Source organism: Crinia signifera, chromosome 1 (assembly GCF_055691185.1).
Source record: "Crinia signifera chromosome 1, ASM5569118v1, whole genome shotgun sequence".
NCBI lineage: Eukaryota > Metazoa > Chordata > Amphibia > Anura > Myobatrachidae > Crinia > Crinia signifera.
This window is the reverse complement of record NC_139217.1, coordinates 270,941,754-270,962,580: the sequence shown is the minus strand read 5'-3', so window position 1 is coordinate 270,962,580 and position 20,827 is coordinate 270,941,754. Positions and strand designations below refer to the sequence as shown.

The following is a 20,827-nucleotide window of genomic DNA, read 5'->3' as shown; positions in this document are numbered from 1 at the left end:
CATATTTTGGAGAGAGTGCCGATATTCTTTGGACTTTATATATATATATCTATCTATATATAGATATATATATCTAGATATATATATATATATAGATATATATCTATATATATATATATATATATAGATATATATCTATAGATATATATAGATATATATATCTATAGATATATATATATCTATCTATATATATATATATATATATATATATATATATATAAAAAGAGAGAGAGAGAGAGAGAGAGATGATATTGATGCCAATTGGTATGGGACCAAGGATACCATAAACTATATCCCTGTGAAATATTACACAATATAATCATATTTATCAATATTTCTACCATTGATCTAGAAACATACTGTAAATATCAAAGAAAAGTTTCATGTTCTCTTGAACTGGCATTGAAGTGCAATTTAAGCAGTAGTCAGTTTTTTAGCCTTTGAATCCTGGCCAGAGTCTTCACTGAAGCTTAAAAGCAAAGGAATGGGTACCTTGATAGATAGACTCCTCTTTCCTTAGCTCTTCTTCTTTTGATGTATTGTAATAGTGGCTTGTAACATTTTAATGACAATAAAACTAGCCTCTGATCTCAAGAAAGTTGACTCATATGAACAGACATTTCACACTGTGCCATTGAATTTAATGAAGTTACTTTTAGTTTAAATGTAGCAATATGATGATAAAGTACAGTATTACATTTTCCAGAAAATAAGCTAACAATTGTCTTCTTTTATTACAGAATGGTCTGTGGGCCATTTAACATTGTTCCCTATGTAAAATCGCGGTAATCGCGTCGGTCGCATCGCATGCGATTTTTTGCCCGCATGCGATGCGACCGACGTGATTTACATTTTAACATGCATTTCTATGTAAAATCGCGGGCATCGCATCGGTCGCATCGCATGCCATTATAATGGCATGCGATGTACATGCGATGCCCGCGATGGGCGCCGTACCCATTTTTATGTTGCTTGGGGACACCCAGACACTGGCATTTTTTGTGCCTTATGCCCGAACAAGTAATAGATCATTGAAAGCACATTGATGGTAATCATGATTTGCTTATGAATGTGAAGCCTATAATTGATTATAAAATGAATTTGAGTGCAAAAAAAAAGTATTATGATTGTTAAGATATAAAATCAGCATCCTTCATTTTATTTTAATTTACTGTTTGCACACAATAGTACCTGGTCCAATAACTTTCTATATCTGAATTGGTTTTTGTGGTAATAGAAATAATTAGTTCATCATAATAAATATCTGTAAATTTTAGAGCATATTTATATTTTGATTGGGTTCTTATATTTATTCAGTGGCAAAATGTATTTATACTAGATCATTGGTTTTTAACTTGTTTCTCAAGGCACCTTAATAGTCCAGGGGGCTTTTGAGGACTGAGTATGAAAACTGCTGCATTAGATAAATGAAAGCTAATCGTTGATTGTTAAGGGTTAATTAGTAAACATTCAAACTTTCTTATATAAATTAGTAAAAGTACAGTGCAGTTATAGTGTGTGCCACTTAATTTATGTGCAAAAGTGCCAATGAGAGAAATTAGCCTTATGAAAACAAATGTTCTGTTGGTTGCTATGGGTTTGTAAAAGTCCTGATGTCATAACAATATAACCAGGGTTCAAAACAGCCATGTAGCACATACTGTATCTCAAACATACTGGGGGAAATTGACTAAGATGTATATTCTACTTCACATGTGATGTTGCTATGGGCAACTAATCAGATCCTGTCTACTATGCTAGGATGCTAAATAAATAAGAAGTAGATTCTGACAAATGCTGGGATTCAACATCGCAACAGATGGTCGGGATGTTCCACATACAGTAGATGGCCAGCGGAGTAAGCACCAGACAAGTTCCAGCTTACACAGCTGGCACAAGGCTATGAAGTCGCCGTGGTAATGCGCAGATCCCTGGCTTTCCCTTCCCAGAAAATGGGTGTGACACACCCAGTTTCTGCAAACACAGACCTCCCATAACCCCTTCTCTAGCCCCTTTATGCAGAACCATATATGCTGCTTTCAGGTATCATCAGAGGGAAAGTGCTGGCAAGATCACACAAATGGACTTTGCACAACAGAAGATCACAGATAACTGGCAATCTGCATGTGGAAACAGACCTAAAGTCGAGTCTGAATCAGGCCCTGAATCAGGCACCTGTGCTCAAGTATGGATATCATAACATGCTGGACTGTAATGGCAGAGTACAGGGAACTCTGGCTTAAGCAATATGAAGATCAAGGCCCTTAATACAGATAGAGCGCCTGTCTGCCAGTCTGAGGAATCGCCAGATCCCCTGAGCTGGTGCAGGCTAGCGGACAGACGCTCCCTCTGGTGGGAACATGTGTGCATCTCACACGCTCGAGCGTCTCTGTCAGCATGGTGGCTGGGAGTGGATTCTCTGCCCATCTCCACTTCATCGAGATGGGCAGGGTTAGTGGGGGCCGCAGAGGACTGTGGGCAGCAACGGGGGAGCATTGTGGAGCCAGCTGAGGGCAGTGACAGGCTCCGACAGAACGGGGCTCGCAAGCATGCCCCCTTCTGTCAGATGGCGAATGGCAGCGTTGGGCGATTCTATCGCCAGGGGCAGCTCAAATGAGAGCTGCTCCATTTGTAAATAGTTCATTCCTACTTCCTGAAGTCTAAGCCAATCACAGACCAGGCCCACTGATGGCAGTGCATTCAGTAGCCTGTTGCTGCCAACTTCACCCACTGCCTTTCTATATCATCTCAGAGTTCTTTATAGGTCATATGTGCCTTTTCTTCTGGAATGGCAAGGAGGCACATGAAAATCGTGTGCCACTCCCAGATTGCAAGAGCGGTAGGCAAGTCTCTACAGTCCCACACCCCTCTCCCATAGCCATCTTTAAAACGGGATGGTCCGTGAAGGCTACTGACATAATTATCATCATCATAGCCCTGCCACCACTTTACAATTCTGGTAATCTGGCATTGGAAAGTAAAGGACTTGACCATGATGCCGCGAACATGATTCCACACCCTGCAATGCCTACCCATTGTGAGGCCACACACCCCACAATAACATGAACAGGAGGCTATGTCCAACCCGATGGCCCCCTCCCATAGCCAGAAAATTTGTAAGTATGTTGTGTAGATTATGAGCAACGGTAGACAGCAGTAATAAGGAAAGATTCAGTTGCACACTAAAATAACATCATTTCAGTAGCTGCTTTCTACTCACTCCTACATAGGCAAACAGAACTCAGCTACTCATTCTGCAAAGCTGCTGGAAACCATTCTATATGTAGCATGCCTATGATTTAATCAGCCCTATAAAGGTGTTAAAGCTTTATGGGCATTTTATTGTGATCATTGTTTGCAGTCCTGCAATTGCAGAGCTGCAATGTCTGTGGCATACTGTAACTTGGAACTGTATTTGAAAATTACAGGTTTCTTATAGCATTGAATTATTATGGAACAAAAAAGTGTGTTTTAATGTATAATAAAGCATACATTTAGCAAAATATGTAAAATTAAAAAAAATAGCAATTAAGTTTTTACCATGTTCACTGAGGTATGAGAAAGATGCTAGTGAAAACTACATGTGATTAAGAAAAAACGGTACTCTTTACCTAGAACGGCGCCCATCGCGACCATCGCGACCATCGTATGCACTAAAAAACGGGTGCGATGCGATGCCCGCGATGGCCGCAATTTCCCATAGGGATCAATGTTAAAAGTGAGATTGGACGCGATTTTCGTGTTCAATGCCTCAATGCCCGCGATTTTTCCATAGGAAACAATGTTAAATGGGCCACAGAGCCCAAATAGTCACCCTAAAGTCTGAAATGGCCCCCACAATTGTTAACGCCACCCCACGATCAACGTCAACCCGAAGCGTGGCGAGCGCAGCGAGCCCGCGAGGGGCGGCGGTACGCGTCCTCCGACCTTTTCATACCCCCACTATCCACGTCGGCGTGGAGTTGAGAATAGAATAGTGTGGCGAGCGCAGCGAGCCACCGAGCCCGAAGCGTGGCGAGCGCAGCGATACCTTCACAGGTAAACGCGTCCCTTGGCGGGCTTCACAGGCTTCTGAGGAAAATTCTTTTATGAATTGAAACGTCAAGCTACTACTTGCGTCTGTGTGTCTTATTTCCGAGAGTGCCATCACCCCACTGGAAGTCTGCATTTGTGTATATTCGAGTGGCACCCGGAGTCTGTGCATATTTTGGAGAGAGTGCCGATATTCTTTGGACTTTATATATATATATCTATCTATATATAGATATATATATCTAGATATATATATATATAGATATATATCTATATATATATATATATATATAGATATATATCTATAGATATATATAGATATATATATCTATAGATATATATATCTATCTATATATATATATATATATATATATATATATATATATAAAAAGAGAGAGAGAGAGAGAGAGAGATGATATTGATGCCAATTGGTATGGGACCAAGGATACCATAAACTATATCCCTGTGAAATATTACACAATATAATCATATTTATCAATATTTCTACCATTGATCTAGAAACATACTGTAAATATCAAAGAAAAGTTTCATGTTCTCTTGAACTGGCATTGAAGTGCAATTTAAGCAGTAGTCAGTTTTTTAGCCTTTGAATCCTGGCCAGAGTCTTCACTGAAGCTTAAAAGCAAAGGAATGGGTACCTTGATAGATAGACTCCTCTTTCCTTAGCTCTTCTTCTTTTGATGTATTGTAATAGTGGCTTGTAACATTTTAATGACAATAAAACTAGCCTCTGATCTCAAGAAAGTTGACTCATATGAACAGACATTTCACACTGTGCCATTGAATTTAATGAAGTTACTTTTAGTTTAAATGTAGCAATATGATGATAAAGTACAGTATTACATTTTCCAGAAAATAAGCTAACAATTGTCTTCTTTTATTACAGAATCCACTCCATCTGCAGCTTAGCATTGAAAATTCTCTAACTTCAAATGCCGATGTCACTTTCTCCATTCTGTCAATGAACAACTGGCATAATTACAGCATATTACTATGCCAAGAGGACTGGAATATAACAGAATTCCTCATTTTAACACAAAATAATTCAAGATTTCACCTCGGATTAATCATAAACATTACAGTCAATTTAACACTGACAAATTATGTTATAAGCTACCTGCAGTTAAACCTGGAGAGCATAAAGGATACTACATCTACAATTGTTATGTTTGGATGTGATATGGACGACACGAGACGGATTTTTGAAGCCGCCGTCCAGTATGGAATAATATTACCAGAGTTTTATTGGATTTTCGGAGACTCTCAAAATGTTGATGAATTAAGGACTGAAGGTTTGCCTTTGGGCCTTATAGCTCATGGGACAACCCATGCTTCCTACTTTGAACATTATGTGCAAGATGCAATGGAGTTAATAGCAAGAGCCGTTGCCACGGCAACAATGGATCAGCCAGAATTGGCACTTGTTCCCAGTACAATGAACTGCATGAACAGAGACAGTCTAAATCTCACATCTGGACAGTACTTATCCAGGTATGATTTGGTAGTTCAATCAGAATACTATAAAAATGACTCCGTTCTCATTTATGGATGTCTGGCCCAGGTAATGATAAGAAGCAGACTTAAAGCAGGATCACATTAAAGAGATTTGTGATTATCACTGAGGGAAAATAAAATGAAATCAAGCTATGCCATGACGGCTTTTAACAGTAACTATATATATATATATATATATATATATATATATATATATATACACACACACACACACACACATATATATATATATATATATATATATATATATATATATATATATATATAACAAAGTCCAGACAGTGCAGTTTCATATTCCCCACTCAAAGGGTTATTAGTTATTCTAATTTGAATCAAGTTTCTAATCTAACCCCTCTATTCTGTGAATGGACATAGCCATAATGATGCTATTCAGTGCATCGTAATTGGCTGTCCAGATAACCATCTCCAGGTATCCACAGAGAGATATACTCACTCTTCCGAGCATCGGAGAGAGCCACCAGAGATTCAGAAATCTCCCAAATGTTCTGAGAAAATGGTCACATATTAATGTAAGCCATAAACACAAAGCAAACAGTACATTATGAGGAGACCAGAAAAAAAATCTGGAAGGAGTGGTTCTAAAGTGGTGGGTGGTTGACATTTAGTTTTTATCTTCACAGATAGGTTAGGTTTTAATAGTTCGCTACTGAGTTAGCTACCCTCCTAGCTTGTGTAATTATCCTGTGAGAGTGCAATGTAGGGAAATTTAGCAGTGGCCACAATCTATGTGCATAACTGCAAACATAGCTTTTATGATACACATCTACTGAGTATATGAAGTCTACTTTTTGACTTAGAAAACAAATTTGCATTCCAAAAGATATACTTTGTCAAATGGATGAAAACAACAATAAATAAATACAAACATCAAGATAAACAAATAACATGTATTTTAAACATATCTAAAATTTACTTTTAACCTATAGAAACAGTGTATACATAGGTACATGGATGTGAGATTAATTTCCTCTAATTATTGTATACTGGAACAGTGTTGTCTAGATGTTCTACGAAGCATGTATTTACAGTTGATTTAAAACTGTTTAATTTTTTTTATATGGTTATTTATTTATTGCAATTTAATTATCTCATCTGATGTATTTTAATCAAACAGGTTTTTAACAAATACATCATTCAGTGGTGTCAGTGGACATGTCAAAGTTAAAGACTCATCTATTATCAACTCAGAAAATCATTATTTTATCTGGAATTTACAACATGATCCCATTGGCAATCCGATGTGGACACGACTTGGGAGCTGGAAAGATGAAAAAATCATCATGGATTATGGATTATGGCCAGACCAGGCACAAAGGCAAAAAAGTCACTACCAACAGCCTACACGATTACATCTTAGAGTTGTTACTCTGGTTGAACCTCCTTTTGTGTTTACAAGAAATGTAGATGCCGATGGCCAGTGTCCAGCCGGACAGCTTTGCTTAGATCCCATGACAAATGATTCCGGAGTATTGGACAGTCTTTTTGAAAGCTTACAGGGTGACAACGACACCGTGCCTATTGAATACAAAAAGTGTTGCTATGGTTACTGCATTGACCTTTTGGAAAAATTGTCAGAAGATATGAACTTTGATTTTGACCTGTACATTGTTGGTGATGGAAAGTATGGAGCTTGGAAAAATGGACACTGGACAGGACTTGTGGGAGACCTACTAAGTGGTGCGGCCCATCTTGCTGTAACCTCATTTAGCATTAATACAGCAAGAAGTCAAGTAATAGATTTTACAAGTCCATTCTTTTCAACAAGTCTGGGCATATTAGTAAGGACTAAAGATACAGCCGCTCCAATTGGAGCCTTTATGTGGCCACTTCATTGGACAATGTGGTTGGGAATATTTGTATCTCTTCATATTACCGCAATATTTCTAACACTTTATGAATGGAAAAGCCCCTTTGGTATGACCCCAAATGGCAGAAACAGAAGCAAAGTATTTTCCTTTTCCTCAGCATTAAATGTTTGTTATGCCATATTATTTGGCAGGACAGCTGCTATCAAAACTCCTAAATGCTGGACTGGAAGATTTTTGATGAATCTCTGGGCAATATTTTGCTTGTTTTGTTTGTCAACATATACTGCTAATCTGGCAGCTGTCATGGTTGGAGAGAAAATTTATGAGGAGCTTTCTGGAATCCATGATCCTAAGGTAGGTCAAAATTAATCCATATTTTATTATTTATAGTTGTCTGGATGCTGCATGGAATTTAGAAGGTTTTTGTTTAATTGAATATTTGAAGATCATGCTGCAGTGGAACGGATGACATCAGTGTCATTTATCATAGAATAAGTATGGAAATAATACATTTTTAATAAGTACTTGCAGAGCTTAACACTTTCATTATGTCAATACTAAATGTCGTCACTAGCGGTAACATGGAAAGACATATACATTTTTGATAGCCCACTGTTCAGTAGCTATGATTGAATGTTCCAGTTTCTCATGAAAAATGCAATTCCAACTCTGATTTTGTCATATCCTGATTACTGTAACCTTTTCAGAATTGCCATTTCTCTGAACAAGAAAGAACTAAGGATAGAAAGCATCAGACGGCAAAACTAAAGGCGATAGACATATGCGTGTTGTACTAAAGTACTTTGCTGTGTTAAATTCTGCTCAGAAGTTGGTACAAAGCCTAAAATATTTGCATTTATCCTTTAGCACAAAGCAGCACATTGATTCACTGTATACAGAGATAGCCACAAGCTATTTACAATGTTACAAAAGATTTTTTTTCCCCCAGAAATAAAAGACACACAATTATGGAGACAAATGCTAATACCTGTGCATAATGGCTTTAATAAATACAAGTTACACATGTCAACTAGATTTTTATATAGACACACACAAGGATGTCATGTGTGGAGGATTTGCACAGTAAAAATAAGAATTTAGGGTACTTGTTTCCTAGCACGGCGCCCACTAAGCAAATAGCTTAGTGGGCGATTCTGCATAGGAATATCGCATCGCATCGCGTACCGTGTAAAGTGCTGTACGATGCGTGCGATGCGATGTCCATATTAAGTGCACAGGAGTGCTTATACAATGAAATATTGCATAGGATCGCATGACACCAAATACGATGCGATGCAATATTTCATTGTATAAGCACCCATGCCTTGTGATGTGATGGGTGCTTACTATGCCATTGCATCACTCCCAGTATCCACACCACCCCAAAGCGCGGTGACCTTTTCATACCCCCACTATCCACGTCGACGTGGAGTTAATTCTATATAGTGTGGCGAGCTCAGCGAGCCACCGAGCCCGAAGCGTGGCGAGCGCAACGTACCCCGCGAGGGGACATGGAATACATGTAAAGTGATGCGCGGCCCCTCGCCACGCTTCAGGCTCGGTGGCCACACTATATAAAATCATCTCCACGCCGGCGTAGATAGTGGGGGTATGAAAAGGTCGGTGGGCCCATTCCGCTGCGCTCGCCGTGCTTTGGGGTGGTGTGGATAGTGGGGGTGTTTTAGGAACACATTCACACTAGCCATATCATACATCTGAAACAGTAAAGACGACATGTGTTAACTAAGAACTGTAACTTTTACTGAAATATATGAAAATATGGAAAATCGCATCGCATGTCATGCAAAAAGCACATGTGATGCGATGCGATTTCACTACGTTAGCGTATGTAGGAAATCTGGGCGCCGTGCTAGGAAACAAGTACCGAATTTAGTACATACAGTATAAAAAGATGAAGGCACAGTTGGACAAATTTTCATTTTGCACATTTGAACATGAGAGTCCTTATAATTAAGCATAGGCTGATTACAGCAATAGAATGCTCACATAGGCCTTTATTCAGATCTGGTCGCAGTACAAATTTGTTTGGAAAATGTGCAAAACCATGTGCACTGCAGGTGGGGCAGATTTAACATGTGCAGAGAGAGTTAAATTTGTGTGAGTTATTTTGTTTCTGTGCCGGGTAAATACTGGCTGCATTATTTTTACACTGCAATTTAGATTTCAGTTTCAACACACCCCACCCAAATTTTACTCTCTCTGCAAATTTTACATCTGCCCCACCTGCAGGGGTGGATTTAGGGATGAGGGCGCCCCTAGGCACAACAATAATGTTTACTAAGTAGGACAGTTTATAGGGGCAGTATCTGCATGTCCTATCCATTTACACTCTATTTAAGATGGAATATAGTACAGTACAGTGTATATTTTGCAGTTATTGGTACATTTTGGGCTGACAGTACTATCACAGGCATCTAAGTGCCGCCCCCAAACATGTGCCGCCCCTAGGCCGGTGCCTCACGTGCCTAATTGGAAATTTGGCTCTGCCCACCTGCAGTGCACATGGTTTTGCCCATTTTCCAAACAAATTTGTATAAGGGCCATAGAATGCTCACACAGTTGCACATAGATCTGCGCTCATTTTTTATGTGACAATATTTAATAGCATTTTATCACTATTCAATAGTTATAGGTTACTGCTACTGTATACCCACACTGTATGTATGCGTTTGTAAGAATATACACTTGTTACTGCTAATGTAAACATGATGCATATTATATACTAGTGTCACACTGTTAAACACATCTTGCGATGCAGTTCACTACTACTGCATATGCAAGTGGGCTTTACAAGTTTTATTTCTACTCCTCTTTTCTTTGGGGTAAAAATGAGTCCATTGAGCCCCAATGTTTTTCTGTTTTTCATTGAGCCTTGTCATCTGATTTAATATGCTGATATGCTCAAGATTTAGAGCATTCCTATACATTTCTTTATAGAATTAAGTGTACAGTTTTCTACAGCTACACTCACTAATTGCAGCTTTTTTGCATTGGTACTGAGACATTAGATAAATAATTTGTAAGTTGTGAATTATGGAAGAAAAAAGCAGTAAATTGGGAAAAATGCAAGAAAGAACAAGTACAGTAACTGTGTACCTGGATATTACATGTAATACAATTTATTTATTCTTTATTTATTAACAGTTTCTTATATAGGGCAGCATATTCCATTGCGCTTTACAAAGGAGACAGTGATACAACAAACAGGGTATTTACAGACAGTCAAAATGCAGGAGGGCCCTGCTCGCAAGCTTACAATCTATAGGGAAATAGGCATTGAAACATAAGGATAGATACTGTATTCTTTATTGCATTGATTCAACCAGAATGCAAGGTTCTATGACTGGATCTGGAATGTGATAAGCTTGCCATACAATGGGTGCAAATAAAACATACTTTTTTTGCTTTCAGTGTGTCACAATAGAGTATGGGGCAGTGGGAGGTGGCGAGGGGGCGGATCGGGGGCATTGAAAGTGGGACACATCATCGTAGCCACACTCCTGCTATTTACTTCAGATATTACCTGCATTATGCAGCCGGGGCATGGCTAAGGTTATGTGATTCAGCAAGAAACACATCAATGGCCATCTCACCCACTTTACTCGCAAAGTATGTTGCCAGGTCCTGCTAGTGTAGAGATGTCACAAAATATCTACCGTGGGTCTAGGAGGGTCACCCAATTACACCCAGAGTAATTAGAAGATTAAAACTGAAATAGGCAGGAGATTATGGTGTGGCTGAGAAACGTTTTATAATGTAGCGAGTGCCAATAGGTGATGGTAGTCACACCTGATTGGCGGTGTTAGACACACTTAATGGGCGGTGTCAGACTTTCCCAATAGGTGGTGCTGGACACACCCCTTTTATGATGCACCCCCTAATAAAATGTGCTGCGCACGCCTATGGTTGTGCTGCTCAGTTACCCAAGGCCACTAACACCTCATTTCCCCAAAGTCTGTTGTATTAGTTGGTAGGACTTTAGGGACCTACAGTATATTGGGATAGCTTCTGAGACAAGCTCTGGGAAGATGCATTAAGCTTTGCCTATGCCTTGAATCTAAAAGAGAATGTTATCAGTAAGAAGAAATTAAAGGCAAATATGTCCAAAATGTGTTGTCATGGTGCCATCACAGCGAAAACAAAAACCCTTTGTGGGGGCTGCCTGGTTAAAGCCACTGCTACCCCATGTTAGAGTCTATGCCTTTGTTCTGGAACCATGCCTATCTTATTTGAACTTGATAATTATATTCATTATCCCCAGAAAACTCAAGTTTTCTTTGCCTACCATTCCATTGCCAGAATAAACATAAAGAATAAGAAATTTAATTAATAATGTATTAATATTGCAATCAGCCCATTGACATTGTAATAACATATACAAAGTTGAGTGAAGCCATGTCTTTGTACTGTGGGTGTTGCATAGTGGGACGTATGCATCTGTTTTCAAACACACGTCTTGCAACAAGAAAAGAGGTGTTGAAAATGCACAATGATTATAAAGTCAGTTATGAAATTAGGCATGTGAAAAGGAGGATTGTGGTCACATAGATGCATAAAACTCATCATACAGGTGAAAATAGGCAATTATTTTCCCTGCACCAAAAGCAAGTGTACTGTAAATGCAACCTACTTGTTATTATTATTTATTTATTTACAGTTACTTATGCTGCTTTCCCACTGCAGACCAGTTTAAAGTACTGGTAATCTTCAATGGTATTTAGAACGGTATTAGCATTCCCACTGCAGCAGATTACCGTTTTGAATACCATTTAAGTACCATTCCCATTGCAGTGAACCGTGTAAAATGTAGAGTGCCTAACCCCCCCCCCCCCCGAGTGTAAAGAGTGCCTAATCCCCCCCCCAAGTGTAAAGAGTGCCTAACCCCCCGTACCTACCCTGTGCCCCCACCTCCCCATCCCTTGTACTTACCTGCACGGGGATGCAGGGCAGTGGTGAGGCAGCGGGGGTCCATGCAGGGTCCATGCGGGGTCCAGGCAGTCCCAGTGCCTGATGAGAACTAGTAGTTCTCACTTTGCGCATATGTAATGAGTGCACGTGCATATTAATGAGCGGCTCATTACATATGTGCATATGTAATGAGCGGCTCATTACATATGTGCATATGTAATGAGCGGCTCATTATTATGCACGTGCACTCATTACACATGCACAACTAGTTCTCATCAGGCACTGGGACTGCCTGGAGGCTAAATAACGTTTAAGAGGCATTCCCACTGCCTCTTAAACGTTATTTTAACGTGTAGGACTCTGCTTTAAAAACGGGTTGAAATACCATTTAACTTTAAACAGTATTTCAACTCTGGCACTTTCCCACTGCAGCCTTAAAACGGTAAATTGCGCTGAAAATCTGCAATTTACCATTTTTTAGCTGCAGTGGGAAAGGGGCATTATATAGCGCAGCAGATTCTGTTGTGCTTTACAATTGTAAACCAAACTGGGTAACAACAGACAGACTTGGAGGTAAGAGGGCCATGCTGCAAGCTTACAATCTATATGGACATAGGAGGGGTACACAAGGACAGGCACCAGTAATAGCATAAATATTTTTTTTGGTGCCAGCGCTGGCTGAAAAATACACACAAGACTATATATCAATTAATTATTTTGACATAATAATAAAATATATCACAATATAAAAAAATAACAGAAATTTACACAATTGCAATTTAAAAGAGATGACTTCTTATATGTGGCTCAGTCTCTCAATTCGTTTGAGTGGTAGAAATAAAAAGTCATATATCAGTTGAACAGGGATATATATATATATATATATATATATATATATATATATATATACACATTACCATCCTTGGTCCTGCTCATAGGTATTAACATAGAAACATAGAATTTTAAGGCAGATAAGATCCATTTGGCCCATCTAGTCTGCCCCTTTTTTTTACCCTTCAGGTAATCTCAACCCTTTTTAATCCTTATTTCTTTGTAAGGATATTCACATGCCTATGCCAAGCATGTTTAAATTGTTCTACTGTCTTAGCCTCTACCACCTCTGATGGGAGGCTATTCCACTTATCCACTACCCTCTCTGTGAAGTAATTATTTCTAACATTTTCCCTGAACCTACCTCACTCCAGTTTCAGTGCATGTCCTCATGTTCTTTTACTTCGTTTCCTTTGAAGAATATTTCATTGTAGAGGGAATTGTATTCCAAGGAACTTGGTTATTAGACCAGCATTTCCCAGTGCTCTATGATTTCAAGAGCTCAAGACTCACATATTGTGGCTCACCCTGATATCTTAATAAATTAGGGATCATGCTTTTATTCCACAGTGTCAGCATTTCTCAGATACAGTTCAGCGTGGTGTGCTCTAAGTTGGGAGAAGTGGGTAGGTCTCCAAAGAAGATGGTCCCCGTCAACCGATAATTTAAGGTGCTCCAGTAATAGCATAGCTTGTAGGTCCAGAAGGGAAGCTATATAATACATAAGTGACTCAGAGGGTTATGGTGCTTAAATATGATAGGCTTGCCTTAAGAGGTGAGTTTTCAGGGAATGCTTGGAAGTTTGGAGGCTAGTGGAGAGTCTTATTGTGCGTGGAAGGGCATTCCATAGGGTGGGGGCAGCCCAATGAAAATCCTGTAATAGTAAATGGGAGCTGGTGATCCATGCAGAAGAGAGACGCAGATCTTGTGCAGAGCGGAGTGGTCAAGATGGGAGATATTTTGAGATAAGTAAAGCGATATAAATTGGTGCTGTAGCTTTACAGCTGCTAAAGTAAATAGCTTTATATGCTAGCAGAAGGATTTTATATTGAATACGGTAAAACACAGGTAACCAATGGGGTGACTGGCAGAGCAGATCAGCAGAAGATGAGTGCCTTGCAAGAAAGATCAGCCTAGCAGCAGCATTTAAAATGGATTGCAGTGGCGAGAGTCTGTTCTTGAGAAGACAAGTATGTAGACTATTGCAATAATCAATGCGGGATATAATGAGTGCACCTACTGTTATTTGCTTCTGCAACATTTACCTTGTGTGAAATATGAAAAAAAAACACCTGTATCAGCCTCAGTGTAACTTTACACAATGTAACTGGCAACCCCTCCCCCTTTATTTAGAGCAGAGATTGGATCCTCAATCACATAAACATGACTTATTCAAAGTCTCAGAATCATTTTGATTATCTATATTCCCCCTTTCAATTACTTTTCCTTTTCTTGAGGATTCGAAGCAAACAGAGAGATACATTTACTATTGTATTATCAATTATGGCTGATTGTTGCTGAATAATATGTGCAGAATGTCATATTTCTTGTGGTTTTATAATTTTTAATTTCTTTTCTACCGATAATTTCTGTCAATATGTGACAGATTTCTGGTAGGCAATTCTGGTAAGCAATGGAGTCATCTACCGCTGGGCTCCTGCTCCCAATGGGGCACCTCTCCTCCCCTGCAAGTTTGAATCATTTAATTGAAAGCCATTGATATCACTGCCTTGACAGACTCCCCCCTCTAGCAGGACCATAGATCTCACACACTATATTTTAAACATAATATCCATAACATAAATACATACACAAATGCACACATATATTTATATAAGGTGGTGTGTGTGTGTGTGGGTGTTGTGGGGTGGGCAACATTATTTATCTTGCCTTCGGGCAACTGGGACGAATTTACTCCACTGGACTGAAATGTACATATCCAGTAATGGAGACTTCTAAGCTATTAATCTAAATAGGTCAAAACATCAACAAGTTCAAAGTTAATGCCTATTAGTCATACAAAACCCTTGATAACGAAAACATTTACAGTAGCTTACTCTATTAAGTAAGATAAGCAAGAAATAGAATTGCGAGAGAATATGATGTTTTACCCTGTATTGTACTATCAACACTTTTCCCCCTAGTTAATATGAATTTGAAAAACTGCTAAAATAACTTGCCTTTTTTACTATGCAAAGGAAATTTCATTACTTTCATATTTCTCCCAATTTAAAGAAAATCTTTACAAGATAAAAACAAACACACAAAAACATCTTTAATGCTATAATTTATCTCCAGAGCACGCAAATCTCCTTTGTCTTGCTTTCCTTTGCCAGAATAAATTAACATAAAGAACTGTGAATTAAGAAATCAAATGCTTACATTTGTGTTAATGAATTAGTATTTTCATCAGCCTAGGTTGGGTCCTTAATGGGTCTTTAATCTCCAGCTTTGTCACCCCCTTCCCAGTGCACATTAATATGATATTGAGTTCTGAGAAAGTGAAAATCAAAATCAATTAAATTGTGTATATTGGCTTAGCACTTTATCATTTCTTAAGGGATATTCCGAAGTTTTGGAAATTGTAAACAGAAAGAATAAATAAACTTTCATGTGATGAAATTGATTTAGTGAAATTGGGTTTCAAAGGTATAGCCACTACGAAGAAGATATGCTATTAAACTGAAATGCAATTTTAAGCCTTTTGTCTGGAAACATTTCTGATAAGTGCCAACAAAATCCCCAAAGCAGGATATATTTTCTTCATTTTATTTCAGAAAATACAAATGTGTCCTCTTTCACTGTTACTCAATTTGTGGCAAATAGCTCCTATTAGAACACCAGGTCCCAGGTGACTCTACATTTCTAGATCACATTGATCAAGGGGAACAGCCAGATCTGCAATGGCTTGGAGGCAGTGGGTGGATTGTGGGCGCTATGGTCTGTGGGGGCTATTGTTACCACTGACTGGCTTGTAAATACCTGTAGATATGCCACTGCTGTAGTCCTGTCACTCCAGCCCCATTGAAAATGCCCCTACCAAAATGGCTTCCACCTCAAAGGAACACAGTTATAATGGGAGGCACATTTTTAATGAAGGCAGATGTGACAGACCAGCAGCAGCCAGAGGGGGTGGGGTGGTGGTAATACTCTGTCAATAAGAAGGTACCAAGGGGGAGGCATCTGAAAATGTTTCCAGCAGAAAGGGGGGGGGGCACAGTTTTTATAGTTACGCCACAGGAAACAGCCACACTTTTACTGCTGCAAGGCACTGAACAACTACAGTATTGTAGCTGCAAAAACTATTAGTGCTACGTTACATTAGGCCAGATGTACTAAGCTTGAAAAGTGATACAATTGAGAGTGATAAATCACCAGCCATTCAGCTCCTAGCTATCATGTTACATGCTGTGTTTGAAAATTGACAGTTAGTAGCTGATAGGCTGTTCGTTTATTACTCTCAATGTTATCACTTTTCAATAGCTTAGTTCCTCTCCCCACATTCAGTGTTTGCAATAGCCAGGATGTAGATTGGGGTTGATTCGTGCAGCAGTGATAGAGTGGAGAAGTTGTCCATAGCACCCAAGCAGCTTTTGTAGTATAATTTGAAAAGAGCATTTTATAACATGATACATTCCGTATCCGCTGATGGGTTGCCATGGGCAAATTCTTCACCGGCTTACTTCACTCTTTTTACTGCATCATACTTCACATACAAAGCCACGATATAGCTTGGTAGCATGGGTTGCATATATTTAGTGCTAGCTCCATGCCAGCCACCAGAGCTCGCCTACCAGCAGCTATGGTTGATTGACTGATGGGCTGCAAACTCTGATTGACTCATGAGCCAGCGCCATATTTGAAATGGGCTATGAACTCAGCAAGCGGTGGGAGAAGCGTACTCTTAGCTCTCCTCCCCTCAGAGATGGCCAGTGGAAGTGGTGGCAGAGGACAGGCCATATTGGCGAGCATTATGTGTAAATGGCACTAGTGGGGGCATTATTTGCAAGTGGTACTAGTGGGGCATTATGTGTGTAAGCCACACTAGAGGGCTAATGTAAGCAACATTACTGGCGGTGGTATGTGTGAGTGCACTACATTGGACAGCATGTGTAAGCTGCACTACAGAAGGCATTGGGGGAAATTTACTAAGATGTGAATTCTGCTACACATTTGATGTTGCTATGGGCAACCAATCAGAATCTACTTTATTTATTTACTAATTTATTTAGCACCCCCTAGAAGATAGCATACAGGATCTGATTGGTTGCCCATAGCAACATCACATGTGAAGTAGAATTCAAATCTTAGTAAATTTCCCCCATTATGTTTAAGTGGTACTACTGGTGGCATTTTGTTGAAGTGGCATATTTTGTAAGGAGCATTATGGTGTGTTGCATATTGTGTAAGGTGCATTACGGTGTGTGTCATAATGTGACCTCCACATTCCCCGCATAGTGAAATCTTTAAATCCTCTACAATTAAAAAGACATGATACAGTTAAGATGTATGGATATCACCACTCCAGGATGTTAGAGGTAAGGTTGGGGCAGTGTTATGGTCACTGACCGATACTGCATCTTCTCCATATACTGAGTACAGAGGAATAGCTGCAGCTCATCCTGTCCCATGAAGTTTGTGGGCATGGGTCATTTCTATGTCGGGCTGGCTCCAGGCATATTCCAGGCATGTGAGACATAAGCTGTGAATGTAGCTTTATCCTGTGAGGATCTTGACACTGCTAATGTACTAAGAATATTTTGCTGTCATAGAGCAGGGATGGGGAACCTCAGGCCCAGGGGCCGTATACGGCCCCCGTAGTCTGTCTGAGCGGCCCTCCCACCCGCCTGGCGGCTTTGCCGGGAGTCAAGTACAGGGGAATTCTCGCAAGAGGTCGGTAGTTCTCGCAAGATTCCTCTTAAATCAACAGCAGCCGGAGACTGTCAGTCCTATTCAGTGGCAGCCATCAAAGTGTGGGACGACTGCAGCAGGACAATTTGTAAGAGACATTTTTACATATGGCCCTCGAAGGATTTTTTTCCCCATACAAACGGTCCTTGGCACAAAAAAGGTTCCCCACCCCTGTCATAGAGGATAGTTAAATCCTTATCTACAGATGTAGATAGCCACATCGATCTTCCGCCATTAAGAGGGTTTGTGACACGGGTGCAAAAAGTGCGCCCCAAACACCATGTGCGTACATGAAAGTCACACCTGCATCTCATTCAAAATACATTAGCCGTCAGCCAGGCGCATCGCTTTATGTGTGACTTGCTGCACCAAAGTGGCACTAGCCACTGGTCATATCGCTGCCAAGATGAGTCTGGCTACATCTGTACCGTATTTAGGGACAGTGGCATAATGTAAAGCTTGATCTGTGTGATTATATATTGTCTTGTTCTGTACTTCATGCTCTTTTCTTAATTTTTTAAATGTTAATTGATGTTTGTTATTATGAAACAATATAGTACAGTGGGGCAGTACAGTGTAGTGGTTAGAATTACTGCTTCACAGCACTGAGGTCATGGGTTTGATTCCCACCATGGCCTTAACTGGGCGGGGTTTGTATGTTCTCTCCATACTTGCGTGGGTTTCCTCTGGGTACTACGGATTCCTGAAGAAGGAGTTGGGTGGGAGGAGCCTGCACTAAAATGGGAATCATAGGGTTAAAGAGATAAGGAGATGGGGAAAAAAACTGACTATAATTGATGATAGAAAATCTTGTCTCACATCACCTACCAGCCTAAGCCGAGGCTATAGCCTTAAGAAGTGTGATGGTCAGTGGTGCACCCCCGAGTAAAGATACGTTTAGTTATAAACAAAAAAGAAAAAAACGGTTTCCTCCCACATTCCAAAAATATACTGGTAGGTTAATTGGCTCATAACAAATTTAACCCTAGAATAAATGTGTGTGCGTGTACATGTGGTAATATATATCAATATATTGCGTAATATGTGTGCGCTATATATGAAACTGTTAATAAATTATAACTAAAAAAGAAATAAATAAATAATATAGTACAGGTTGTGTATTTCTTATCCAAATGCTGTGGACCAGAAGCATTTTGGATAATGGATAATTCTGTATTTTGGAATATTTTTATATTTGAATGAGCTATCTTGAGGTGTCTTGCATTTATGTTGTATAAGCACAATAAACACATGAAATACACACAAATATATATTATTTGTGCATGAAACAAGATTTTAAAACATTAAACAAAGTTTGTGTACTATCTCAGGCACTAAATTTGTATGCCAAGCAATCATTTTCTTGCACATATTTAGTGCCAGTTACAGATGTACCCACAAAGTTTTTAGCAAAAAAAAAAGTACAATTTGGAAACTATGGTTTTCTGAATAATTAGGACAACGGATATTTGGATAAGGGATACTCAACCCATAAATGCCTCCCTGAAATAGTAGTAATCTCCCTATCTCCCTGATGAGTCTTGCAATCTCCCTGATTTCACCATACCCACATTATACAGTTATTACTGGTTGGGGGGGGGGGGGGGGGTTCGGGGGAATCAGAGATGTATACACGAAATGGAATCATCAGTGCAATTTCCCTGCATAAAAATCTAGGATGTCTATGAGGATCCTTGTTGTACTTAATGCAGGTGGCTACTGTAGAACGTCTAAGACCTCACCTCCATACTTCCCTTGAGGCATACTTCCTACATTGCTGCCCCCTCCTCCTTGTACTCTGTTGTGGGTGGTAAAGGGGAGGGTGCAGAGGACCTCCAGGAAAAGCAAAAGGGGGGGGGGGGGAGTAGGCTGAAGTTTTGCCTTGCACCGGCCCTGCCTTTACCATCTCCCTGACGTGCTTTTTCAAAAGTAGGCAGGTATGGTTAAATTGCATTTGTGATTTATTGCATAGCATCACATTTATTATCAAGTATATTATGCTTAGTTATAAGAAAATAAATATCAAATTGTTGCAAACAAATAAATCCAATATTGCAGGCAGCAATGTTATTATCAATACTTGCTAAATTTCCCAAAATATATAGTTAATACTGTTATCTAGAAATATTTAGCAGCAAGCATTTAAGCATAGACATGCCCATATATGGAGCTAGACACACCCTTTGGGTGGAGCTTGGCTCGCCCTCCTCAATGCCGCACTGTACAAAATTCTACTACCAACTATAATCTCCCTGAAACTAGTTTTGAAAAGTATGACTCACCTTGTATTATATATACTGTAATTGGAAACCATGTTGAAATTAAGACTCCCATATTTATAATTAATAAGAACTGGATTAGGAGAGACATCATGTTTAGAATAAAAGGATGCAACCTAAAACATGACAGTACCAGTTTGACTTTATCTACCAGATATCCAGAATAAATTTGTTCCTTGTCAGTTAACATTAAATCACAGCACAGGCAGTCCATGAATTCAAAATTGATGTTTGTGTTTCTGATGTATATATGTGTATGATGTATTCTGTATACATAACATATGCACTTTCAATTACATTAAGCTGTAGCGAAAATGTAATATTGTACCAAACTGTATGCTGAAAAATATAGAAAATACTATATATGTCATTTATTTCTATACTATACTGTGAGTCAATTTATACCTTTGTCTTTCATGTTTCAGATAGCTAACTAGACTGTGCAATACTGTACATCATACAATACAAATAAAATAGGAT

The 20,827-nt window shown here is 39.2% G+C and overlaps 1 protein-coding gene across 1 annotated transcript in view; it reads left to right on the top strand.

The window, feature by feature from the left end:
• GRIN3A (glutamate ionotropic receptor NMDA type subunit 3A) overlaps window positions 1-20,827 on the top strand; it is a 263,518-nt gene that overhangs the window by 143,241 nt on the left and 99,450 nt on the right. The window contains exons 2-3 of the mRNA XM_083183908.1: window positions 4,940-5,544; window positions 6,704-7,751. Of these exons, the coding sequence (XP_083040034.1) occupies window positions 4,940-5,544; window positions 6,704-7,751 (1,653 nt within the window). The remainder of the gene's footprint in view (window positions 1-4,939; window positions 5,545-6,703; window positions 7,752-20,827) is intronic.